This window comes from Lepidochelys kempii, chromosome 1, assembly GCF_965140265.1.
Source record: "Lepidochelys kempii isolate rLepKem1 chromosome 1, rLepKem1.hap2, whole genome shotgun sequence".
NCBI lineage: Eukaryota > Metazoa > Chordata > Testudines > Cheloniidae > Lepidochelys > Lepidochelys kempii.
Genome location: NC_133256.1, coordinates 199732939 through 199760416, shown reverse-complemented (window position 1 = coordinate 199760416; position 27478 = coordinate 199732939). Strand labels below are relative to the sequence as shown.

Here is a 27478-nt window from a genome sequence, read left to right as displayed (position 1 = left end):
GAAATGTGCATTAGCTACATAAATAGATTAAAAATCCTGAATCCTTTACTCTGTTTGCACTCAGGCAAACCTCCCACTGGCTTTAAGAGCCTCTCCTGAATAAAGGCTTCAGGATCTGGCTCACAGCCTGTAGAGAGCAGTGAAATAATTTGGATGAAAGATGCAGGTCACAGCCAAAGCTATTGCTTACTAGAGTTGCTCTGTGTCTCTTTTCAGCTCTCCACCTGCCTCCCAATGGCGCTCTTCACTAGAGTCAACACTACTACCTCAGTCACACATGGGCAAGAGAACTCAACAGAGCCGGGCCTGCCACACTCCCATGCCTACTACGCCCTCTGTTATTGCACCCTGATTTTGGCCATCATCTTTGGGAATGTGCTGGTCTGCCTGGCGGTGCTAAGAGAGCGCACCTTGCAGACCACAACGAATTACCTGGTGGTGAGCCTGGCCGTGGCAGACTTGCTGGTGGCCACACTGGTGATGCCGTGGGTGGTATACCTGGAGGTGAGTACATCTTAGGCCATGTTTAAAGAGCAACAATGCCTTGTGGCATTTATACATGAATGAGACACATTCAGAGCACAGGAAGGCCACTCCTGAACCAGCCAGCAGTGTCACTGTTGAGCATTCCCCATTGCTATACTTCCACAAGCTGAGCCTACTGCCCAGACTGGTCTCTCCTTTTGCTGCTCTAAGCAGCAGAAGGCCAGAAGAAAAAAGTTGAATCCAGGCCTCCTACAAAGTTATTCCTGGGGAAATTCTGCACCTCTCCACATGCAGACTTTGCACAAAAGTTAATATTTTTTGCACAGGATTTCCTTTTTCCTCCACAGAAATGGGCTGCAGAGCTGTTGGCTGCCACTAGGGGCTGCTGGACTTGGCAGAGCACAGCTCAGCTCACAAGTAGAAGACACTGCTGGGAGGAGGGGGAGGGAGCGGAGGCTTCCTGGCAGCTGCAGTTCTCAGCACACCCTGAAGGAAAGTGGTGTCACACAGGAAACTCCACACAACCCCGGGACCAGCATCAGGCTGTTTCTCCCTCTGGGTCCCTGGGCTCTAGAGGGGGTGGGGTGCAACTGTCTGGGCTGGGGAGTACTGCAGCTGGGATCTGTGTATGCCCCCCGCCCCCACCAGGCTCTGGGAGCAGGGAAACAGGAACTGGGTTGTTGTAGGGGTTTCGTTAACTCTGTACTCGTGGAGGAATTTCTTTTGTGTCTGTTGGTACACACATAGTTGTGGATAGGTATTTTGAAATAAATTACCAAAATAATTGAAATGGGTGTGATTATATAGTGTTATTTTGACAAATAAACTATGCAGAATTTTGCAGAATTTAAAATTATTGTGTGCAGAATTCCTACAGGAGTACAAAGTGTACCAAAGCACTAATGGTGTTAGGCCAGTCCCTGGCAATAATTTTCAAGCCCTGCTGGCACAGAGAAAGAGAGACAGGGAGCCTGACTCTCCATTGCACTGCATCCAATGCGGTCAAATACACCAGTGCTAAGTGGGTAGAAGGTTGTACCTTTTGACTTTGCATTGGTGTAAATGACTACAGGTGGTGCAGAGCAATGGAGAATATGACCCTAAAATTCAAGTTTCCCCACACAGCAGTGTAGAACACTAACTGTAGGGCCACTCCTGGCTTGGTCATTTTTATTGATGGAAATCAGTGAAGGTTTATTACATGGGGCTTGTTAAAGCTATTTTTGCACAAGTTCAGAGAAACCCACTGAGATATGTAACAACTGTAGCTAATGCGCATCGATTACAGTCAGTAAGCCTGGTTAAACCTACAAAGGCTTTGGAGACTGTTATTCCATTAATGTTTCCTTTATGTTATCTGGGTCATTCTCCTAAACTGACATCCATTGCAGAATCACCCTGAAGAGAAATGAAGGACCTGTTCTATTCATAGGTGATATGAATAGTGACACTGATTATTATTTATGACATCATAGTGGATCAGAAATGAAAGAATACCATATTGCATGCCACATCACATTCCTAATTAAGTCAGTAGCAAAACACAGAAAAATCTACGTAGAACTACCCCATAGCTAACATAAGGAATATCTAGTACTAAGGTGTCAGATCTATGACCTCAAGAGGAGAAAGCAAACAAAGATAGAAAGGAGGCAAAAAATGAGGGGCAAAATGAGAAAAGGTAAGGAATAAAGAAAATAAAAATACTCAGGAAGGAGAGACTGGAGTGAATGGAATTTTAATAGTGAAAGACAAATGCTGTTAGAAAACTATCCTCATGTCACACCAACAACACTTTACATCTACAATATCTTGAGATCCTAGAATGAAAAGTGGTCTGTAAGCATCAATGAGTTCATTAATCCTCTTATTATCTACATTTTATGGACCAGGAAACTGAGGAACATTGTGGTGCAAATTCCATCTCCATGCAGCTTTGGGCCACAGCTTAAGAATGGGAAGGTGGTCCACTTTGTAGCAGCAAAAACCTTTTAACCCCTAAGGTGCCTTACCCAAAGGAAAACAGAGAATCAGGAGCCAGTCAGGAAGAGAACCCAGGAGTCCTAAGTCCCAGTCCACTACTCTGACCATTACACAGCACTTCCTATGCATCTAGTAATACAAAGGTGAGAAACTCAGAGTACAGAAGGTGGATTTTTCCCATTGTTTGTAGAATAGGTGATCCCACCTATTAGCTGCAGTCTCTCACCTGTGAGCATCATTCTTTAGTATGATGGTGAGTCTGCTGTGTTTCGTCTAATAGTGCAGTGACCAATCATTCCCAGAGAAGACTCAATAATTCACACCAATATCCAAAATCATGTAAAATAGTTATTTCCAGGGTCCATGTTTTCCAAGACACATCTGAAGCCTGCTGCCATCCATCCCATAATTTACGGTACAACCAAAGGTGGTTGAAGGCTTTACATTTACAAGTCATTTGCTATCCCAAAGCACTTTGTTAACATTTTGATAGGCAACCTTCACACAATCTGGCCTGGACCCTGTCCAAGAAATGAACTCTGGACCCTAATGTCCTTGCCAAATGTCACTGAGCCAATAGCCATCCGTTTCTGAGAAAGATTGAGATGGTGCTAGCAGGCCAACCATGGCATCATCTTATAGCTTCAAAGTCTTGGAACCCAACCAGTCAGGTTTCTTGGCACAAAAACACCCATTCATCACAGTGACTGATGATTTCCTGAGGGAAGTGAGTGAAGCCTAGTCCCCTTTATGGCTACTGCTACCACAGATCTTTCAAAAAAATATTTGATCATGAGCTGCTGTTGACATGAGTGGCTGCAAATTCCATCTCCACAGGGGTGGATGGAATTGTCTGACATCTCAGAGGAGGGGGGTGGGCAACTGCTTATCCCCCTGGTGGCCTCTCTCTTTCTTTCCTTACATCTCTGTAAAGTCAATGCAGAACATGGGCTGCAACATCAGAATGCTAGTGATACCTAGCACCTTTTCTTCAGACCTAGACGGTAGCCACCACCAGTGTCTGGCAGAGTTTGAGATCTGGAGGGAAGCCAGGTGGCGGAAGCCACGTTTGAGTAAGAGAGACAATGCTAATGGACAGTGAGAAGCACAATGAAGTAGACCGTCAAGTCCACCATAGCTTTCAGCCAAAGTGACTCTCAACCTCATGTTTTCACGTGGGTCATCATTGCTCCTGGACTCCTAGGTGTGGCATCAGTGCCCAGACACAACTTTTAAAATCTGCAAGTGGCCATATTTCGTTTTGTACATTTTCAAAAGGGGCTCAGTGGAATGAAGACTATAATCCTATTATTCAAGATGTGTTTGAGACTGTCACATTTTAATGTTTTTTCATTTATCATTTCTACCTTTTTTGAGTCTCCATGGCTGCCAATCCAATACCTTTCACTGGCAATATTTCCAACAGTGGTGGAAAAGCTAAACATAACATTGATCTTGTGGATAAAGCACAGGACTAGCAGTCAAGAAATCTGAAGTCAAGAGGAGTTTTGCCAGGATTTCACCCATGGGCTCTATTCCCAGCAATGTCACTGACTCAGTGGGTGATCTCAGAAGCCTGCCACCCCATCTGTCTATGTTTCAGGTTCACCATATGTGAAATGGAGTTAAAACCCACTTAATTCACAAGGGTGGTTGCGAGGATTAATTTAGTAAAATAGTTATGAAATGCTTTGAGATCCTCAGATGAAAGGCACTAGGAAGGTCGTATAAGTATCCCAACTACAATATGAGAACCAGAAAGGCAAACTGACAAGTTCTAGTTTCATTAACAAAGCTAAACGGAATAGAAGAAGAAAAGAAAGATCAAAAATAGCAAAAGGCAAATTAGGTCTATAAAAATTTTTCAACTGTAATAATCTACGTCAAATTCGGATCTCAGCTACCCTGGGACAAATATTGAGTAATTCCACTGACTTCAATAGAGTTACTCCATATTTAGAAGTGCTGACTGGGGCAAATGAGAACAGATTTCAACCCATCATTTTGATCTGACAAACATCCCTTTTCTATATGCTAAGACTCAGTATGTAGTCAGTCTAGTCTGAATGTGTAACCCTGAGAGGTTTCACTTCAGAGCATTTTCTGCCAAAATTTTCTTCAGTATCACTTCCAGTGGTTCATATTCCCAGATTTTCATGTGCTAATGAGCCCAGGACTTTGTAAGCTACCACATTTGACATACATGAGCTGTGTCCTCTGCACCTGGCTTTGATGCAACCTCCTGACTCCAACTTCTGGTGAAAGGTTCTTGAAGCGCCACAGACCTTATGACGAACTTGTAATGAGTTTTGTGTTTGCATCAAACTATGAAGCCAGATGCCCTTTTTGTGATTCTCTTGCAAAAATTTCAGTATTGTCAGCTTCACACATTCAAAAAGTCATGACGTTGGTCTCAAAATATCATAACATGGGTTTACAAATTTAGATTTATAAAAATAACTTGTAGGGCCTTTGTTTTCTAGTGTCATAGCCTTTATGGTTCAGGTTTTCAAGCTTTTCTCCACAGCCATGAGGGCTAGAAACCTAGCTTTCATTTAAAAGAAATAAAATAAAAATTTCACCTAATCATGTGTCTCCAGGAGACACATGATTAGGTGAGAATCTTAGCTTTCAAGAAAAGCACCAGATAGCACAATATATCACCACATTTTGCACATCTCTGGGAATGCTGGCATGAAATAAACAGTAACTAATGAATAACAACAAGCATTTCAGATACTGAGCAGTAGGACCAGGAAGGGGAGCTGAACAGATGCTGAATGCTTCATTCACTCAAGCACATAGTTTACAGGAATTAAAAACATTAAGCAGCAGCAGAGTGGTCTCATTTCAGAGAATTGCCTCCTCATTTGCTTTCTGCACTTTCCACACTGCCTGTTGCCTTAGAAGCTGAAACTAATAACAGTACCACTTACTAACTGACCTTGCATGAGTGTTCCTGATGTGAGGAATTCTACAACTTGGTTGCCCATGGTGTGGTAGGAAGCCACTTTCATGACACCATCACGCTCTGCTCCAGACCTCATTCATCACTTTCTGTAGGTCCAGAAAGGCTGGATGCAGACTGGGGATAAGAGAGGGAGCCCATCATTCCCCACTTACCCCACAGGAAATGAGGAGGAAAATTATTACACTCAGATACTGCATTAGTTTTCTTGCAGAGCCTCTCTCTGCTGTGATGCATCCCCTTATGGGGAAGCAGCTGTCTGTTGAGGAGTCCTTGAAGCCATACTCTCAGGAAGCTGGCGTAGGTTGCAAGGAGCCAGTGCAAATGTCTGGTTGATGTCCAGGATCCACTTGGATCCCAGGAAATCTGCAGAGTTTGGAAGCTGAACTCCCCCAGTTCTTCTGCAAAAGGAGGGCAAATCCAACCGCCTGAAATAAGAATTTGGATTCCTCCTTACTCCTCCCCACAGGTTTTCCCTCGGGAGGATAAAATTAGACCCCGGCACTAGCTCACTCTGCACCTCTGATTATACTTAGTTTATGGAAGGGAGGCTTCTTTCTGGTTTCTCTCCTCCTACACAGATCACTATGGCAGCAGGAGCTGAGAGCAAGACCTCAGGCCATCCCATAGCTGGGAATCAGAGATGTTTGTTACAGACATAATATGCTTCCAGAGGTAACGTTTTCATTTCAAAAAATGAATTTGGTTTTATTTTTTTGAAGGCCCCCCTTTGCCAGCATGGAGAGAGGCATGTGTGTTAAGAAACATGCTGTCGGCAGCCTTACCTAATGGTCAGGACAGGAGGCTGGCCTAATGGCTGAATAGGGATGATCAGGCCTAGTGACCAGAACCCAAATGAGGAACCAAATTACCCAGTCCAGGGAACAAGCCAGAGCCAGGAAGCAGGGGGCAAGAGTCAGAACCGGAGCAGGAGCAGGAACTAACTACAAAGAGCAAGGAGTAGGCAAGATCAAGACCAGAAACACAGCTGCAAGCATGGAACTGTACTGAACAGCCAGAGACCAGGCCTTGCTACAGGTGTTAAGAAAGTGCCTGCTAGAGTCTTCAACCAATCAGGAGACCAGATTCATTAGCAGATGGGGGCGGATAGGGTGTGTGTGTGTGTGTGTGTGAGAGAGAGAGAGAGAGAGAGAGAGAGAAATCCTGGCCCTCCGAGACTGATATCCAGAACAGGGAAGCTAGTGCTAGGGGACTGGTACGAGCTAGGGTTGCCAGGCATCCAGTTTTTGACTGGAATGCCTGGTCAACAAGGGACCCTGGTGGCTCCAGTCAACACCACCAACCGGGCCGTTAAAAGTCCGGTTGGCAGCGCAGTAGGGCCCCAGGCTAAGGCAGGCTCCCGGAAGCGGCCACTAGGTCCCTGAAGCCCCTAGACACATGGGTGGCCAGCGATGCTCCGTGTACTGCCCCCACCCCTAGTGCCAGCTCTGCAGCTCCCATTGGCCAGGAACTGCAACCAATGGGAGATGTGGGAGTAGCGTCTGAGGGTGCGAGGACAGCGCACGGAACCGCCCTGTGCCTAGGGGCTTCAGGCACCTGGCAGCTGCTTCCAGGAGCTGCGGTAAACATCGCTGGGACCCCCACATCCCAAACCCTCTCCCGCATCCCAACCCCCTGCCCCAGCCCGGAGTCCCTTCCTGCATCCAAACTGGGTGCCAGCACCCCAGACCCCCCCAACACCCTACCTCAGCCCTGAGCCCCTTCCTGCACCCCAAACCCCTCATCCCCAGCCCCACCCCAGAGCCCACACCCCCAGCCTGAGCCCTCACCCCCCCACACCCGAACCCCCTGCCCCAGCCTAGAGCCTTCTCCCACACCCCAACCCCCAATTTCAACAATTTCAGACTCCTGTGGAACAGCAAAGAAAATTACTTCTGGAGTCAAGCACCCCTCCCCCCTCCAGGCCCCTTCCTTGTCAATGAGGGGACAGTAAGTCTGAGCACTTCTGCTGATCACAGCTGCCGTGGTATCACCCAGGGAGGGAGGCAGCTGCTGCAATAACCAGCACCCATCCTCTTTAGGGATTTATTGCTTAAAGCCAACACATCAAACTGCCCCCAGAAATGAACTGGGAGCCAGTGCAGATCACGGAGCACATGGGTAATACGGTCTCTATGAGAAGCCCCAATTCAACAAGCTGGCAGCCACATTCTGCACTTAGCTGACGGGTCCAAATGGTTTTCAGGTGTAGAGCACATTGCAATGATCCAGTCTGGAGGGAAAAATGGCAGGGATCACTGTGGCGAGATCCACATCTGAAAGGAAAGGTCGCAACACCCTGACCAAGTGCTCTTGGTCATTGCTGCTGCCACTGCATTGAAGCAGGTGAGGAGCCCATTGAAACCATGAGCTGTGATCCTAAGTAAAAAAGTAGGACAAATTCCCTCATTCGAAGCAGCTTTTTCCTCCACTATTTCTGCGGGGTGGAAAGGTTGGGGGAAGCAATCCTTTCTGCTGCCCTTGATTTTCTGTGGATTAAAAACAAGCATTCTGTCTCCGTGGCTGTCACTCTAACACTTTTCACCAGCACTAGCAACAAATTTATTAGAGGTCCTGTAATGGACAATTCATCAAGTGCTCTGAACAGCTTAATGATCCTTGGTGCTTTACGACCTAGCCAGTGGAATTCTAGCCTGGCATCCGTGTCAGAGGTGAGTCAGCAACATTGAGTCTTTATTAGAAATCTAGAGGGAATGAACAGTCCAAGGAGCTATGGTCTATTCTTCAGTAACTAATAATCTAGGAGGTGATCACATATGACCCTTGGTGTGTTCAGAATTCCCAAAGCATCTCCTGTAGATTCAACTTCCCAACACTAGCACTTAAAGAGGACATTACAATTTTGCAGTTGGGCCTCCACACTGGAGCTTAGCTAGGTATACCAGGCATTTACATGCCAGAGTGTTGATCTGAGCGTGTGCAGAATTTGAAAAAGTCCTCACTAAAATCTGACAGTTGGGCTGAGCATGTGATTTATCCGTCACTGGACGCCTCCATGACATTATTCTATATATTTTACATTACATTTTAAATGTAAATGAAAGGAAACTATAAATGGGTGCAAACCAAACCCCCAAATTTCACGACCGTGTGAATTTTGGGAAAGTTTGGATCCAGATCTAATATTCAAAGTTGGCAGCTCAGGCCCTCCTTTAGAACAAGTGAAATAAGATTTCAGACAAGATTCTGGAGAAGGATCTGTGCGTCATATGAATATGCAAAATCCCTGGGCAACAGAGTCAATTTCCCAGTTCATTGGCTCTGGAATAATTCCAGAAGCCAAGCTGAGAAACATTCTTAGCCACTCATTTTGTATTTGTTTTGTCTGTGATTTTCCTTAAACAGAGGAACTGTGTATTACATTAGTTGTAATTCAGTTTCTGTGGCAGTCTTCATGCTAAAATGTTGGGGTAGGGGCTAATTTTCTCACCTTCATCCTCTTGCAGCGCACACAAAGCAGTGGAATGGGAATCAGGACTCCTGGTTCTATTCTTGACCTACTACTGTATGATTTTGGGCAAATTGCTTAAACACTACATGCCTCAGTTTCCCCCTCTATAAAAAAGGCATAATAATGCATCATTAATGTTCACACAGTCATTTTGATATCCTCAGATGGAAGGACAAATAGACGTGCAATGCATTGGTATCCAGTGTGAAACAAGGCTAATATTTTGAAATTGATGCTCAGGTGACTGGAGGAGTCTGGAATTTCAGCCGCGTCTGCTGCGACATCTTTGTCACTATGGATGTGATGATGTGCACAGCCAGCATTTTAAACCTCTGTGCTATCAGCATTGACAGGTAGGAGCCAAGGAGATTAGCATGAAGCTAGGGGTAGGTCTCGGGACTGAGGATGGAAGGGACAGCAGGCTGGGCCTGCTTGCACAATGGTTGGGTACAAATAACTTGTCTAAATGCCAAAGGTAAAGCAGATCATCTGGGAGAATCCAGTCCTTCTTGAAAGCCTCCAGCCACCATCATCATTATGACTAGTATTGTTGTTGCTACAGTCGTGCCTCCCATGTGCTAGGTGCTGTACAAACACGGAAGATGGCACAGTCCCTGCCAGAAAGAGCTTATGCTATAAAAAGGCAGAGAAACAGAGGGTGGGGCAAAGACGCACATCATACAAGGAAAGTGTTCATGGGGTGGTTTTCCAGGCCTTGATAATAGAGGGGAAGATTTTCAAAAGTACAAAAGTGAATTAGGCCTCTAACTCCCATTGACTTTCAATGGGAGTGGGCGCTTAAGTTCCCTTTGTCTTTGAAAGTCTCACCTGTGAGGTTTTACTAAACACAGCTTAAAAGAGAGAAAAACTATCTTGATGTGCTCTCCAGCCTTGCCATAGTTTTAACACACCCTGAAGTGGAGCAGATGACTGGTAACATTGTGGGACTGAAGGGATTAGTGTTTAAATCAAGTTCCAGTGAATGTCTGTCAAGGTTCCTTCCCCACTCTGAACTCTAGGGTACAGATGTGGGGACTTGCATGAAAGACCCCCTAAGCTTATTCTTACCAGCTTAGGTTAAACGCTGCCACCACCCAAGTGTTACACAAAGAACAGGGGAAGTGCCCACTTGGAAACGTCTCCCCCCCAAAATATCCCCCCAAGCACGACACCCCCTTTCCTGGGGAAGGCTTGATAAAAATCCTCACCAATTTGCATACGTGAACACAGACCCAAACCCTTGGATCTTAAGAACAAGGAAAAAGCAATCAGGTTCTTAAAAGAGAATTTTAATTAAAGAAAAAGTAAAAGAATCACCTCTGTAAAATCAGGATGGTAAATACCTTACAGGGTAATCAGATTCAAAACACAGAGAATCCCTCTAGGCAAAACCTTAAGTTACAAAAAGACACAAAAACCGGAATATACATTCCATCCAGCACGGCTTATTTTATCAGCCATTTAAACAAAACAGAATCTAACGCATATCTAACTAGATTGCTTACTAACTCTTTACAGGCGTTCTGACCTGCATTCTTGCTCTGGTCCCGGCAAAAGCATCACACAGACAGAGCGAACCCTTTGTCCCCCCCCCCACCCCCCTCCAGCTTTGAAAGTATCTTGTCTCCTCATTGGTCATTTTGGTGAAGTGCCAGCGAGGTTATCTTAGCTTCTTAACCCTTTAAGGTGAAAGGATTTTTCCTCTGGCCAGGAGGGATTTAAAGGTGTTTACCCTTCCCTTTATATTTATGACAATGTCTGTGTGTGGTGGTGATAGGGATGGCCACAAAACTCGGCACAGACCTCAGAAGGTGCAGCTTTAGGGGGCTGAAGTCCCTGGGGGTTGGGAGACTGGGGGAGAAACACATCCTGCCATTCTCCTTTTACCATGATTCAGAGGAAACTGTGCAAAGCAAGCCTCACAGAGGGCCTAGTCCAAAGCCCACTGAAGTTAGTGGGAGCCTTTCCACTGATTTGAATGACAGGATCAATGAGTTGGCTCATGCCCTGAGTTTCCAGCCATATCTGTCATCTTCCCCAGATCTCACGGCATCCAGAGCTGGTAGCCTTCATTCTAGCCTTCTGCCTCACCACTGGGGCAATATCAGCTGTTCATCATTAACCTTAGGGATGATAAGTGACAGTCTGCTTCTCTGTTGTTTCTCTTGTTCCCTTTCCCACCCTGCTTACCACCATTGCAAATCCTTGCTCTAATTATTCAATCTCCTGGTTCTCTCCCTCTCTCTTATATCCACTACTTTCACTATCATATTCCCTGTCTCCCATTCTCACGCTGCCTTCGCTCATCCCTGTCAAACCTGGGCCCTTTCTCTCTCTCTTTCACTCTCTGTCTCTTTTGTTTCGATCACTGTCTCCTTTCCACGCCTTTCTTCCTCCTCCCTCTCTCTTTGGAGCTGGTTCCTTTCGCAGGTACACAGCAGTGGCGATGCCAGTTCAGTATCAGTATGGCACAGGGAAGAGCTCCTGCAGGAGGGTTTCCATTATGATCGTGATGGTCTGGATGTTGGCATTTGCTGTGTCCTGCCCCCTCCTGTTTGGCTTCAATACCACAGGTAACAGCAATTTCCAGAGCAGGAGTGCCTGAGCACGATTAGAAATGGGGGTGCCCAAAGTTGGCCCAATGGCCAAACGTGGCCTACAAAGTCTAACTGTCAGAGGCAGCTGCTGAGAACTACAAATCCTGCATCTAAAGCGGGGAAAGGGTTCAATTCACAAGGAGGCCCTATATTTGAGGGCACTCTCCAGTCTGACATTGACCTGCTGCTGTTCTAGTGCATTGGTCTGTGCTTGACCAGCTCAGCCTAGACTACCCAGAAAGTGGAGGCACTCACATACCACTGTGATGAGTAGAGACAGACAGACAGACAGATAGGCCGAAATGTAACTTGGCATGCTGGCCTATATCTCTGGAGTTGCACCTCTATGACATAGTCCTCGGCTGCATTAAACACAGGCCACATTTGGCTCATGAGCAACACTTTGGTTCACCTTGATGTGCAGCAAAACATCCTTGTAGTTCCTGAAGTCCATAGAAGTCTAACCATTCCCGCTCTCTTTCTCTCTCTCTCTTTCTCCAGGGGATCCTAGTGTCTGTTCCATATCCAACCCTGATTTTGTCATCTATTCTTCGGTGGTATCCTTCTACCTTCCCTTCATGGTCACCTTGCTGCTTTATGTCCGGATTTATTTTGTGCTGAAGCAGAGACAGAGGAAACGAAGCCTCTCCAGGCAGGGCAGCCATAGCATCAGCATCAAAGCCTGTTACACACAGAAAGTAAGATCCACATGAAAGCAGTCTGAACTCACCAAATGCCAGAGCATTCTCTGCCTCCACTCCCATCCCTTAAACTGAGCCTGGGGAGCTTATTGCTTAGCACTTTCCATCAGTACATAGGAAACCCGGGTTTGACTCTTGCTCCCCAGTCTGGGGGCGTGTTGCAAGTCAAGGCATTCAGTGCTAGGTGTGGAGGAAGAAAAATACCTCCTGTTGCTCCGCAGAAACACCCCTGGAATAGGGGCTCCAACCAAAGCCTTGTCCGGTCCTCAAACAAGGGGATACTGTTCTGGAGCTTGTATCCGTATCTCCACTCTCTAAGACCATCACAGCAGAGAAGGGCAAGGCCTAAATCAGTGCTTCTTCAGAGCTGTGACAGAATGACCCTACAGCATTCTGGCTTTTTTTTTTCTTTCATTTTTATGGATATTTTTAATTATCAGAGCCTCAGGGATTGCAAACTGTTAACGCTCTCCTCACAAAGGGTCAAACAGCTACAGAATTCTGCTTGCTCTGCTCCATATGTGGCTCCACAATATTGAATTAACGTGTGAGGTTTCCTCACAATAATGCTACACTGGAAAATATGCATAAGGGGAGGCAGGGAATACCATTAAGCACAAATATACTCCAAAGTCGGGCGGCTGGGAAATGGAAGGTTCACATCCAGGGCTCTTGTTCATCCAGTTAAAGATAGAGCTAGGGCACAGGTCCTCAAAGGAATTTAGACTCCTAGCTTCCACTGATATTAATACAAGTTAGGAGCCTGAACACCTTTGAGGTTCTGGGCCTTAGTGCAAAGTAGAAATGCAGGGTTCTAGGTCATCCCACTGTGAGATAGGGGTCAGGTGCAAAGTTCAGCTCCAGCTCCAAGAATGGATCTGGAACCTACCCAAAGTTTGGGTGAATTTGCATCCTGGGCGTTGATTCAGGCCTACTCCTTGCTGCTGAAAGGGAACAAGAGCTCCCTTGAGTCCCGCTTTACACTTGCTTTGGCAAACTGCATTGTTCACCCTATTTCCTGACATTTCTGTGGATTCCTCCATTTCAGGAGCACAAAGAGAAGGAAACTTTGCACCATGGGCACCAAGACCCGCTCTCATCCCGTCTGCAGCTAAAATCCCCAATCCAAGAGCTTTCCCCTGAAAAGAAGCTGCTGACCCCCTCTGACCTGCAGCCGTACTGCAGCTTCTGCCACCAAGCTTCCTTCCCCAGGACCGGGACCAATGGAAATGAGCTAAAAGAGGAGAGAAGAAGCAGGGAACAGAACTTGGAGGTGCATAAACTCAGCAATGGCAAAACCTTGACCTCTTTGAAGCTAGTGCACCAGCAGCCCCGGACAGTACAGCTGAGAGAGAGGAAGGCCACACAAATGCTGGCTATCGTTCTGGGTGAGTGAGAAGCATTCTGCTTAACCATCTCACTGTGAGGCTAAGTGTTTGGAAAGTGCTTTGAGATCTCCACATGTAAGATGCTATTGAAATTCAGAATACTAGCATAAAGTGATATAAGGGACTTTTGTAACTGAGAGCCCCAGCTGGTGTGAATCATTGTAGCTCTACTGAATTCAGAAAGATCTCTTCTTCCACAGAAGGAAATGTTAAGGGACAAGGAAGAGAGACTTAAAAGTTCTGATAATCATCTCAACTTTTGGGTGCCCCTCTGTACTGTGAATCTTTTGAGCTATCACTTATTTTTGACCACCACCACCCCAGGTGTAGGTCAATAAGAAAAGTCCCTTAGGGCTTGTCTTCCCTCTGGGGTAAGTTGACATAAGTTACGCTACTCCAGCTACGTGAATAACATAGCTGGAGTCGACGTAGCTTAGGTCAACTTACTGCAGCGTCTACACTGTGCTGAGTTGACGGGAGACACTCTCCAGTTGACTTCCCTTACTCTTCTCAGAGAGCTGGAGTACTGGGTAGGGTTGCCAACAGTCTAATCACACAAACCCAAACACCCTTTCCCCACCCCTGCCCCACCCCTTTCCTGAGGCCACAGCCATGCCCCTTCTTCCAGGCCCTGACCCCCACTCACTCCATCCTCCCCTCCCTCTGTAATTTGTTCTCCCCCACCCTCACTCACTTTCACCAGGCTGGGGCAGGGGGTTGGGTGCAGGAGTGGGTGCAGGCACTGGGAGGGAGTTTGGGTGCAGGAGGAGGTGCGGGAGAGTGGGGAGGGTGAGGGGTGCAGGCTCTAGGAGGGAGTTTGAGTGTGGGAGGGGGCTCAGGGCTGGGGGAGGGGAACCAGGGTGCAGGCTCTGGCCAGGTGGCGCTTATCTCAGACGGTTTCCAAAAGCGACCGGCACATCGCTCTGGCAGCGGCTATTAGGTGGGGGGGGGCAGCAAGAGGGTCTCTGTGCGCTGCCCCCACCTGCAGGCACCGCCCCCGCAGCTCCCATTGGCCATGGTTCCCAGCCAATAGGAGCTGTGGAACCAGCGCTTGGGCAGGGGCAGCATACGGAGACCCCCAGGGGCCGCAGGGAGATGCCGACCGCTTCCAGGAGCGGTGCGGAGCCAAGGCAGGCAGGGAGCCTCCTTAGCCCCGCTGGAGTTTTAGTGCCTAAAATCTCCCAGTTTGGCTGCAGTAGCCTATGGAAGATCAAACCTGATTCTGGGAGACTCCTGGCGAAACCAGGAGGGTTGGCAACCCTGTTGATCACAGAGCACTCTACTGATTTAGTGGATCTTCACTAGACATGCTAAATCAATCCCTGCTGCCTCGATTGCAGCAGTGTCAATCTCCCAGTAGTGGCGATTAGGATGATGCCCCTCTCTCTGTAAATAAGATCACACCTCTCTATCGGTTTCTGTAGTTTATTGAGTTACATGTGTCTTAAAGAGCAGGAACAAGCCTGAGTTGGTGAACATGTGCATGCAGGAAACATGACTGTGGTGGGTGATATGAACCTCACTTTACAAAAGGGGAAACTGAGGCATGGTGAGGTGAGGTGACTTGCCCAGTCACACTTCTGGCAGAAGAACCCAGTCTGGCATAAGTATAAGTGGTATAAGTGGGGCAGAGTTTAGCCCTGAGCAACAGCGTTAATCCAAAGTCAGTATGTTCTCTCGTCTCTCCTTTAAACCCTAGGGACATTCATAGTCTGCTGGCTGCCGTTCTTCATGACCCACATCCTGAACACTCACTGCCAGGCTTGTCACATAACCCCAGAGCTCTACAGTGCCACCACATGGCTTGGTTATGTAAACAGCGCTCTCAACCCCATCATCTACACGACCTTTAACACTGAGTTCCGCAAAGCTTTCCTCAAGATCTTGTGCTGCTGACAGCGGGGCTGGAAGGACGAAGGCTTGATTTAATAGTAAACCCAGGAGGATGTTGCAGGCAGAAGCCTAACGAGATAGTTCCATAGCGAGATGCCACATGGATAGACGCTCTCAGCCATCAACGGGGAGAAAGCTCAGGATCTTCTGTCCCACAAGTCCCAAACACTTCAGCTAAAGAAGAATCTCCATTGGCTGTTGCCATATCAGGGTTTCTATCCCCTGCAAGCTGTAGCCACTAGAGTGCAGCCTGACCCCACACACTTCAGCAGGTCAGGTGCTCTGGCTCTGGAGTGCAGAGCATATACACTGCCCAGTGCAAAACAAATGGGAGCGGGCCAAGTTTGGCTGGCTTCATTCACTGAATCACAAAGCTCCCACTTGGATTCCCTTAAATGCTTAAGGTTTCCTCAAAAGCACAGCTACAGGTTCTGGGGAGATGGAGAGCCAAAGAAGCAGCACACACCTCAGTGGCTCTCCAATTCAAACACAAGCACACACTTGAACATGAATCACAGCAGTGTATCCTCATTAAGAGTTCTCAGGCATCTCTAGCCTTTAGGAATACAGGAGACACATGGGAGTCTTAGGTCTGTCTACACTGTGATGGGAGGTGTATTTCCAGCACGTGTAAACGTACCCAAACTAGCTTTAATCTACGGTTTATCTACACACACATTTCATTTGCAGCAAGATAGGGTGCGACACTATCCCACACAAGCCTCCCATGGGCTAACTGTACAGAGGGACCCTACTGATGAGCTGGGATTAGATCAAAGCATATTAGTGAACTATTAATGCATGTCAGCAGGATCCACACAGTCAAGTTTGTCTATGGCAGGCTAGCATTAGGTAGATTCACAGCCCAGCTTGCCACGAACAAAATGTTTGTGTAGATGAGCCTCTAGCTAACATGAGTACCAATAGTAGTGAAGTTGTGGCCATATGAACCTAAGTATGCACTGGCTGCACAAGTAAGTACCCAGGGTCCTGCGTGGGCTTGTACAACCTGCACTGAAGCTGATGTTACTGTGGCTAGCATGAGTGCTAGCTAGATTAAAGCTCATCTGGGTCTGTCTACATACGCTGCACTCACACCTCTGACTGCCTCCGTGCATATGCTTTAAGAAGTTAGTCATCCTTTTGTTGCTGGTTTCTCTCACTGTGGAAAACATATTGCTAATAGCAGGTGTGTTTGTACTGTCTTCTTGATGAGATGTCAGGAATGTGCCCACTGGGGTGTATAAGAACAAGAGAGAAATTGCTCCCCACAAATCTACTGATGAGACTAAGGAAGTGAGCTAGTAAATAATGTACAGAGGAACAAGTGTTCCCCTGTTGTCTCCATCGAGGGGTTGCCCTCTACAATCAGTTCAGTTTGAGTAACTAAAAGACCACAATCCAAGCACTCAGATATTACAGAGCAGTGTAGTATGAAAACCTAGACAGGGTGGATAGAATAAGCCATTAAACCAGATCAGGGGCCAGATCCTCTGCTGGTGTAAATCAGCCTAGCTCCACAGAAGTCACTAGCGCTATGCCCATCTACATCAGCTGAGGATCTGGTCCTAAGACCTGCCTGTCGGTTTCAACGCTTAGGTTGTTCTTTCACTCCTAGCAGTGATAACATTCACTTCACACAGCCTCTTTGCTGCTGGTACCTTGTTGTTCTTTGTTATATATAAACTCACGTGACTGTGCCTAAAATTAAGTAATTTTATAATCAGTTTTGATGATGCCAGCATAATCTAGCTTGCGTAGAGTCTGTTGTGTTGATACTTCATGCAGAGGGAGTTATTGTTCCCTTGGTGAGATTTGTATTAGTAAATTAGATTGTGTCAGCAGAAGCTCACCAGGTTACCAAATGTATAACGTTGCCTTTCCTCCTAACCCAAGGATCAGCAACAAATTGACAACTAATGATCTACTGTATATGCTCTCATCTCTTAGGGCCATTAAGCCAGTGGTATTGGTTGTGATTCCACTATCCAGCCACATATTTCTGTCTTCTGCCATGAGTGGCCTTCTTGCTGCCTAGCTGCTATAAAGAACCAATAGCTAGAAAGAGACGCGGGTGCAGGAAGGTGACCACTGTGGAAGGATTTCTCCTACTAGTCTCTGACCTCTTTGACTGCTCTATTCACACTGCTGTTCCTCACAAGAACACAGCTTGAGTAAGTGCTTAGCTTTGTTTTTACTGATGTTATAATCTTCAAGTGCACACAGCTATGGCAACTGCCCCGTAGTGTCCCTGGTGGTAGGGAAGAGTGGTGACTCAATTGTAAAGATAGAATAGAAGGATTCTTTACTGAGGCTGCTGGATGCAGGCGGACCCTGTGATTCCCTGATTCTCTTGCTCCCAGACTGACACAGCCTGTGCTGCCTTGTGTCACCACACAGGGTCTCCCTAAGTCCTGGCCTGGAATAAGCAATCATTACACTCCCTTCCCTTCTTGGTGGATATTTATCCCTTGTAATTTCTGAATGCAGTGGTTGCTCTGAAGCACAGTATAGGTTGATCACATCAGTCCTGTGCAGCATGGGCCCCATCTCAAGAGCCAAGGCATCTAAAGCTTGTCTCCTTTCACAAGAAGCCCTTCCCTGGCTGATCTCAAGACATTTCTTTCAGATTCTCTCATTGTACAATATTAAGCCTGTCAAGATTCCTTCCCCACTCTGAACTCTAGGGTACAGATGTGGGGACCTGCATGAAAAACCCCCTAAGCTTATTTTTACCAGCTTAGGTTAAAACTTCCCCAAGGTACAAACTATTTTACCTTTTGCCCCTGGACTTTATTGCTGCCACCACCAAGCGTCTAACAAATACATAACCGGGAAAGAGCCCGCTTGGAAACGTCTTTCCTCCAAAATCCTCCCAAACCCTACACCCCCTTTCCTGGGGAAGGCTTAATAAAAATCGTCACCAATTTGCATAGGTGAACACAGACCCAAACCCTTGGATCTTAAGAACAAGGAAAAAGCAATCAGGTTCTTAAAAGAAGAATTTTAATTGAAGAAAAAGTAAAAGAATCACCTCTGTAAAATCAGGATGGTAAATACCTTACAGGGTAATAAGATTCAAAACATAGAGAATCCCTCTAGGCAAAACCTTAAGTTACAAAAAGACACAAAAACCGGAATATACATTCCATCCTGCACAGCTTATTTTATAAGCCATTTAAACAAAACAGAATCTAATGCATATCTAACTAGATTCCTTATTAGCCCTTTACAGGAGTTCTGACCTGTATTCCTGCTCTGGTCCCAGCAAAGGCAACACACAGACAGAGAGAACCCTTTATCCCCCCCCAGCTTTGAAAGTATCTTGTCTCCTCATTGGTCATTTTGGTCAGGTGCCAGCGAGGTTACCTTAGCTTCTTAACCTTTACAGGTGAAAGGGTTTTTCCTCTGGCCAGAAGGGATTTAAAGGTGGTTAGCCTTCCCCTTATATTTATGACAAAGCCAAATACATCAGTGGCTCCAGCTCAGTCTCTTGTCTTGCTCCCAAGCTCAGACTTTGATGTGTTGTTACCCACACACTTGTCATCTGAAGCTGTCAATCTATTCATGCCCTTGCCCATGCCACAGCTCCTTTGGGAAGTGCTTCCTTTCTCTTTAGCATAAAGGCTAAACATTCTCCTTAGTTTCTGGGCTATATAGCTGAGATCTATTAATATCATTTTGGATGCTAGCAATTGGCATCCTTGGGACTGTTTGCTTGGGAAGGTGCCCTGGAAACTGCATCAATCAAATAGAATGATGCAAAGCAAGTTTGCAGCTGCAGGTTGTCGCTTGGTATAGTATTGGCACTTCTATAACACCCTTCATCTGCAGTACACAAAATGCTTTACAAACATTAAGTGATGACTGGCCTCCCAACACCCTGTGAGGGTGGCATCGTTACCCCCTTTTTACAAAATGGGAACAGGAGGCACAGAGAAGAAAAGATTTGCCCAGTGTCATACAGTAGATCAGTAACATAGCTGGAAATCAGTCTGTGCTCTAAACACTAGTACCATCATATAGTAATATTTGTACTTTGAAAAATGTGGCAGATGTTTTTTCTGATCTGTGCTACGACAAGCCCATCGTGTAATTCTTTCACCTGGCTGGTGTCTCAGGGCAACACAAACCATCATACAGAGTGTGTTCAATAAGTGGAACATTTGGGGGGTGGGGCGGGAATTTAGCATCTAGCTCAGGGGCAGACAAACTTTTTGGCCTGAGGGCCGCATTGGGTTTCTGAAATTATATGGAGGGCCAGTTAGGGGAGGCTGTGCCTCCCCAAACAGCCAGGCATGGCCCAGCCCCCGCCGCCTATCCTACACTCCCTCACTTCTCGCCCCCTGACAGCCCCCCCAGGACTCCCGCCCCATCTAACCCCCACCCTTCCTAACTGCCCCCCTGGGACCTCTGCCCCATCCAACCACCCCTTTTCCCTGACCGTCCCTGGACTGCTCGCCCCTAACTGCCCCCCACTACCCCATTCAACCCCCCCTCCTTCCTGACTGCCCCCCCATGACCCTTGCCCCATCCACCCCCCCTGCTCCCTGTCCCCTGACGGCCCCCCGCCACCCCATCCAACCCCTCCTCTCCTTCCTGACTGCCCCCCCAGGACCCCTGCCTCCATTCAACCCCCGTTCCCCGCCCTCTGACCGCCCCGACCTCATCCACGCCCCTGCCCACGCCCTGAACTCCCCTGCTCTCTATCCAACCCTCCCCGCCCCCTGCTTCCTGCCCCCTTACCGTGCTTTCTGGAGCACCGGTGACTGGCAGCGTGGCTGCACCAAGACAGGCAGCCACGCAGCAGAGAGCACCGGGTCAGGCTGGGCTCTGCAGCCCCGCTGCCCAGAGCATTGCGCTGCATGGCGGCATGGCTGTGGGGAAGGGGGGACAACAGGGGAGGGGCCAGGGGCTAGCCTCCAGGGCCAGGAGCTCAGGGGCTGGGAAGGACGGTCCTGCGGGTTGGATGTGGCCCGTGGGCTGTAATTTGCCCACCTCTGCTCTAGCTTGTCTTGCTGCTAATGCTCTGAGAAGTTTGCTGCCCTTCTGAAACCTCTATTATTTGCATTATGGTAGTGCCTAGAGGCACCAACCTCAATTGTTCTATGTTCGTATAGCGCTGAGCACAATGGGGTTGCGCTGGTCCACAACAGAGCCCCTATACTGCAATACTACTACTAATAATAAATATATCCCCAGAAAGTGAGAACAGTCCTTCAGATGGTGTGTGTAGTGTTGGTTCAAGATCAAACTGTTCTCTAACCTCTAAGGTCATTTCAGAATTGAGGGAGGCATGCGCAGGGCAGTGATAAAAGCCCAAGCTGTAATCAGAATGATGTGATTTTAAGGTCAGATTTCTTGGGAACCACTAGGGGTAGGAAAGATCTTCTGTGTGCAGTTGCCAGTTTTCCACTGGTGTACTGTTTAGTATTAGTTTATGTCCCTGTCTGTTAATGAACTAGGAGATCTCAGATCTTAAAACAATCATTGATCTCTATGACAGGGTTGGGCCACATGGCTTCAGGAGAATGATCCTATTGGGATCCAGGAAGTAGGCAAGCAGAAGCCCGCCCACTGCTAAAGGATCCCCCCCAGCCTACGAGGGGGATCCACAGGACCTGGAAGCCCAGTGAGTATGGGGGACAACTAATGAAACAACAGGGACAGGAGCATGGTCAAAGGGCCAAACGAAGGGAACCGGACGGAGACACCAAGCAGAGAACCCCAGACAGCGCCCACTGCTCCTCAAAGGCATCAAGGGAGTCAGTGGATGCTGCCCAGAGGAACTCTGCCCAGACATGTAAACGGACCGAGGATCGGAAATAGGCCCCACAGTCACAGGAGACTCCATTGGCCAACCTCCTTACCCTGGTTTTATAGATGGAAGGCAGATAGATTAGCCCCGGATTAAGCAGGTCCCTTTTCCCTGGGTAAGGTAACAGAGGCGGTTTTTTGTTTTGTTTTTTTGAAACAGAAAAGAAGTTTATTTGTAACACTTACAAAGAATTACCAAAGGAAACAAAACAAACTATGCAACAGAACAACGCAAACAGAAGGTATAACACAGCAGCTTTCAGGAGGGAGAAGTGTTCAGACTAGCCTGGGCCCAGAGCGGGGGGGATTCCTCGACACTCATGGTCTTCCACCCTCCTGAGTTACCTGGTGGCCTAGAGCGGGGGGGCTTCCTCGACACTTGTGGTCTTCCACCCCCTCGAGTTACCTAGTGCCGCCCCCAGTGTCACCGATTATCCCTCTCCTGAGAGTGCCCGGCAAGATGGGCATGGCTGCGGGGTGGGCGGTTTAGGGGTGGGGGGGTAGACACCCATGTATTATAGGACCCCTCCTAGATGACAGGAATGATGATATCCGCAACGGCAACGGCTGGGGCTGGCGTCTCTCGCTCTTCCCCTCAATCAAAGGGTCAGACGGAGGGAACTGGACGGGGTCACCGAGCAGAGAACCCCAGACAGCGCCCACCGCTCCTCGAAGGCGTCAAGGGAGTCAGTGGACGCCGCCCAGAGGAACTCTGCCCAGACACATAAACGGACTGAGGATCGGAAATAGGCCCCACAGTCACAGGAGACTTCATTGGCCAACCTCCTTACCCTGGTTTTATAGCTGGAAGGCAGATACATTAGCCCCAGATTAAGCAGGTCCCTTTTCCCTGGGTAAGGTAACAGAGGCGGTTTTTTTTTTTTTTTGAAACAGAAAGAAAATTTATTGGTAACGCTTACAGAATCACCAAAGGAAACAAAACAACTATGCAACAAAACAACGCAATCAGAAGGTATAACACAGCAGCTTTCAGGAGGGAGAAGTGTTCAGGCTAGCCTGGGCCCAGAGCGGGGGGGCTTCCTCGACACTCGTGGTCTTCCACCCTCCCGAGTTACCTGGTGGCCTAGAGCGGGGGGGCTTCCTCGACACTCGTGGTCTTCCACCCCCTCGAGTTACCCAGTGCCGCGCCCAGTGTCACCGATCCTCCCTCTCCTGAGAGTGCCCGGTAAGATGGGCACGGCTGCGGGGTGGGCGGTTTAGGGAGGGGGGGGGTAGACACCCATGTATTATAGGACCCCTCCTAGATGACAGGAATGATGGTATCCACAGCGGCAATGGCTGGGGCTGGCGTCTCTCGCTCTTCCCCTCAATCAAAGGATCAGACGGAGGGAACCGGACGGGGTCACCGAGCAGAGAACCCCAGACAGCGCCCACCGCTCCTCGAAGGCGTCAAGGGAGTCAGTGGACGCCGCCCAGAGGAACTCTGCCCAGACACATAAACGGACCGAGGATCGGAAATAGGCCCCACAGTCACAGGAGACTTCATTGGCCAACCTCCTTACCCTGGTTTTATAGCTGGAAGGCAGATACATTAGCCCCAGATTAAGCAGGTCCCTTTTCCCTGGGTAAGGTAACAGAGGCGGTTTTTTTTTTTTTTTTAAAACAGAAAGGAAATTTATTTGTAGCAATTACAGAGAATACAAAAGGAGAAAAAAAAAACTTAGTAACAAAACAACGCAATCAAAAGGTATAACACAACAGCTTTCAGGAGGGAGAGGTGTTCAGGTTAGCCCGGGCCCAGAGCGGGGGGGCTTCCTCGACACTCGTGGTCTTCCACCCCCTCGAGTTACCCAGTGCCGCGCCCAGTGTCACCGATCCTCCCTCTCCTGAGAGTGCCCGGTAAGATGGGCACGGCTGCGGGGTGGGCGGTTTAGGGAGGGGGGGGGTAGACACCCATGTATTATAGGACCCCTCCTAGATGACAGGAATGATGGTATCCACAGTGGCAATGGCTGGGGCTGGCGTCTCTCGCTCTTCCCCTCAATCAAAGGGTCAGACGGAGGGAACCGGACGGGGTCACCGAGCAGAGAACCCCAGACAGCGCCCACCGCTCCTCGAAGGCGTCAAGGGAGTCAGTGGACGCCGCCCAGAGGAACTCTGCCCAGACACATAAACGGACCGAGGATCGGAAATAGGCCCCACAGTCACAGGAGACTTCATTGGCCAACCTCCTTACCCTGGTTTTATAGCTGGAAGGCAGATACATTAGCCCCAGATTAAGCAGGTCCCTTTTCCCTGGGTAAGGTAACAGAGGCGGTTCCAGAACAATCAGGAACCTCCTGGAACCAATTAAAGCGGGCAGGCTAATTAGGACACCTGGAGCCAATTAAGAAGCTGCTAGAATCCACTGAGACAAGCAGGCTAATCAGGGCACCTGGTTTAAAAAGGACATCACTTCAGTCAGTGAGGGGCATGCAAGGAGCTGAGAAGGTTTGCTGCTGGAGGTCTGAGGAGTACAAACGCTATCTGGCATCAGGAGGAAGGTCCTGTGGTGAGGATAAAGAAGGTGTTGGGAGGAGGCCATGGGGAAGTAGCCCAGGGAGTTGTAGCTGTTGCAAGGTGTTACAGAAACACAGTAGACAGCTGTGATCCACAGGGCCTCGGGCTGAAACACGGAGTACGTTCCGCCCATATTCCTCCCTCCTATTGGATATAAGAGGAGTTGACCTGGACTGTGGGTCCCACCAGAGGGGAATGTCCCTGGCTTGTCCCCTGACCCAGTAGGTGGCTCAGCAGAGTATCACAGAATATCAGAGTTGGAAGGGACCTCAGGAGGTCATCTAGTCCAACCCCCTGCTCAAAGCAGGACCAGGCCCCAATGTTTGCCCCAGATCCCTAAATGGCCCCCTCAAGGATTGAACTCATAACCCTGGGTTTAGCATGCCAATGCTCAAACCACTGAGCTATCCCTCCCCCCAGAACTGCGGGGATTGTTCTCCTTCCTTTTCCCCATGCTGGCCAGTGATGAGGTTAGCTGAGTGAATGGCTGGTTTGAGCCACTAGCAAAAGTGGCCAAACTGAGGGCTGCCGTGAACCTCTGAGGACAGCAAAGCTGCCAATAAGTGCAGGACCCACCAAAGCAGAGGAGGAACTTTGCCATATCTCTCAAGCTACCTACCTAACAAGTAAAGATTTTTTTCAGCATTCCAATCACCCTGGTCCAGTCCATCGCACAGGCAGAGCATGGCTCCAACTAATGCTTTGCATCTCTATATTTAGTGCCTTTCCAGCAGAGTATTTCAGATAGCTCACTTTACAAGCAAAACATCCTTTTGACCAGCTCTGCCAGCGTGCATCATTGGGTGAATCACTTCACGGGTCTGTGCCCTTGTTTTACAATGGGGATGGTAATGCTACTGTTTCTCAAAGGAATATTGGGGAAACAGACACAGAAAAGTGATTTCCAAGGTCATTCAGCACATCAGTGGTCAAGCTGGGGTGAGAACCCAAGAGTCCTCCTTCATGATCCTCTGCTTTGACGAGTGGACTGTACTCCTTCACTTGTTTCTTAATTGAAATGTTTTCTCTTAACTTACAGTTCCTATTATTTTTGTCCTTGCTGTTTATTTGGTTTGTTTTTTCTAACATCGATAACAGGAGGGGAGAGATGAGCAATGACCTCATGTTCTCTGCTCAGGGACACCAACCAGCCTGAGTTGTCTCGTTTTGCAGCTTGGCTATTTTATTGATTTTCAGTAAGATACAGATAATCACATTAGGGGAGATAGAATATACAAATGCACTCATGGAGGCCAGGAGGGAGGGGGGTCAGCCCTCCGGGCGCTGTGATGCAGCTCCCAGTGCCAGGAATGAGGAAGAACCTATATTGCCACTGTGGCCTGACAAGTGGCAGGGAACAGGGAAGGTTTATGCAGTGTGTGCCTGGATTGTAATAGTACTTTCCCTTTCACCCCTTATCCGCAAGGCAGCAAGAGAGCCTTAGCTAGGCTGGCTACTGTGCATAAACGGCTGCACCGAGTAGCAGATGGCTCCTTTATGACTGTTGAAAGATGCCAGTCTATTTGATAACTGGGGTGGTGGGTGGAGCCCACCAAATCAGGAAAAGGCCTGCCCCCCTTAGGTGTGTGTTGTGGCAGGAGATGCACTGTGCACCATTTTTACAGTCCTGGAGACAGACATCCTCTCTCCATCTGTCTGTGCTGCATAAATCAGATGAAAGCACAACGTATCTCACCCCTGACTTGGAAGGACAATCTCTAGAGATGAGAGGGAAGTTCAGTCTCAACGGTCGGAGCCATTCAGTCTTTGGCCTCTGCCAACAAGGGGGCCCATTAGTGGCAATGGTCTTTGCTGTGGACATATTGTCTGCAGATCAGACACAGAAGGGAACCTATAACACACGCTCACACCTGTGGGTTATGCTTGCAGGAAGGAACCACATCATCTAGGCTGTGGTGTCTCTTTAGATGGAAGAGAATTAAACCTTATTGGGAAGAAGGTAAAACAAGCTTTAGGAAGGGGAAGCTGACTGCAGCCAGGGTACGGAAATAGAGCACAAGACATGTTTCTTCAACAAGTCTGGGCCCTGTCATTCTGCTGCTGAATCTGTTTGACTGATTAACTCAATTACATCTTTGGTCTGAAGTGATTATGCACCTCTGTGTACTTACCAAACCTGTTGCATCCAGACTTAAAATGAAGCAACTTGCTGGAATACAGAGCAGGAGCAGAAAAAAAGACACAAAACAAAGATACCATACCAGGCAGTCAATTCCCTCCTCAAAAATCCTTATGATTTTGATCAGTTGATCTAACAGATCGAGTTCAGTAGGATGCTGTTATAAGACTCAGTGTGTGCAATGCCCCTTCAACAACTGCAGCTAGACAATCACTACATACAGCTCCACAAGAACACACAACCTACCTGAACAGGCTCAGGGAAGAACAGTTGCCATCCTGTCTAGTGCAACTCATTCTCTGCTTGCAATTTAGTGTGGACACAGGCCCGTGGGGTTATCAGCTCCACTCAGCTCTTCCAGTTGGGACCAGCCTTAAACACAAATCAGAGTATTTATTGATCATTGGCCGAGCAAAGTGAAGCCCAACACTCAATTATCTGTTTGTATCTAATGTGATGTGATAACTTTGGAACATGGCATCTAAGCACTTCCAAAACTTCAGGGAATGTTCTATGCATCAATGAGCAGAACCCAACTGATGTTGGTGAAAACCAGAAGGAGAAAGGGAGCGACGCATGAAGTCCCTGGCATCTGGTTAGTAGACCAAGCAGCTTCAACCACCTCTATAATTGTTTATAGAGCAAAAAGAAAAAGGAGTACTTTGTGGCACCTTAGAGACTAACAAATTTATTACAGCATAAGCTTTCGTGAGCTACAGAAGAAGTGAGCTGTAGCTCACGAAAGCTTATGCTGTAATAAATTTGTTAGTCTCTAAGGTGCCACAAGTACTCCTTTTCTTTTTACGGATACAGACTAACACGGCTGCTACTCTGAAACCTGTCATTATAAAGCAAAGAATCCCTTGATAGCAGCCATTAACATGTTAGCATAACAACACCCCCCAGCTCAGTTCTGCCCTTTTCCCCAGTGGAATTGCAAATGCTGACACTGTGAGTAACTTTCTCTCTCAGACAAAACTGTCATGTCAGTTTTACCTTACACATCATCCAGGCACTCTGAGTTTAGATAACTACACTGCCCTCTGGGTGAACATTTTAACTGAGCATTTTACTTCTCAATGGTAACAGTGCTTTCCATCTGGTCTGCTGCCTTAGTACCAAAGAAAGATATAATACCATAGTTTCAAATGATTGCAAGTAGTTGGGGTTTCAGACTTACCAACAGCTAGTTTTGATACCGCGTGTCTCTGTGTCACCGTGCCTCAGTGAGTCACAGCTGAGGATGCCAAATTCAGAACAAACTGCTGAGAATTTGAGCAGACTCACCCCAAACTCGTGGTTATTCTCTAATTAGATTATACCAAGCCAGTAACAAAAGTAAGCTTCTGTCTCACCACACTGGTTAACAGGAAATCAAAAATGAAGTTTCCTTAGGCATTCCAGCCCTAGTCTTACCACCCAGACACTGGACTCTATGATGAGTGGTTACTGAAAACTGATGTCATCAAGCATAGGGTTATTCTAATCCCAAGAGATCAGCCACTTAGCCAGG

The 27478-nt window shown here is 47.8% G+C and overlaps 1 protein-coding gene across 1 annotated transcript; it reads left to right on the top strand.

The window, feature by feature from the left end:
- Positions 1–234: 234 nt before the first annotated feature.
- DRD3 (dopamine receptor D3) lies at positions 235–15491 on the top strand. The gene is made up of 6 exons (XM_073308834.1): positions 235–504; positions 9150–9262; positions 11340–11482; positions 12008–12204; positions 13256–13595; positions 15295–15491. The coding sequence occupies exons 1-6, from the start codon at positions 235–237 to the stop codon at positions 15489–15491; spliced, it is 1260 nt and encodes a 419-aa protein (XP_073164935.1).
- The last annotated feature ends 11987 nt before the right edge of the window (positions 15492–27478 follow it).

What these genes read in the sequence shown, in the direction of transcription:
- DRD3 (XM_073308834.1), top strand. Translation starts at nt 235, where the DNA reads ATGGCGCTCTTCACTAGAGTCAACACTACTACCTCAGTCACACATGGG. An exon ending in GTTTGGCTTCAATACCACAG is followed by an intron (nt 11,483 to 12,007) that starts GTAACAGCAATT and finishes CTCTTTCTCCAG; the next exon opens with GGGATCCTAGTGTCTGTTCC. An exon ending in AATGCTGGCTATCGTTCTGG is followed by an intron (nt 13,596 to 15,294) that starts GTGAGTGAGAAG and finishes TTTAAACCCTAG; the next exon opens with GGACATTCATAGTCTGCTGG.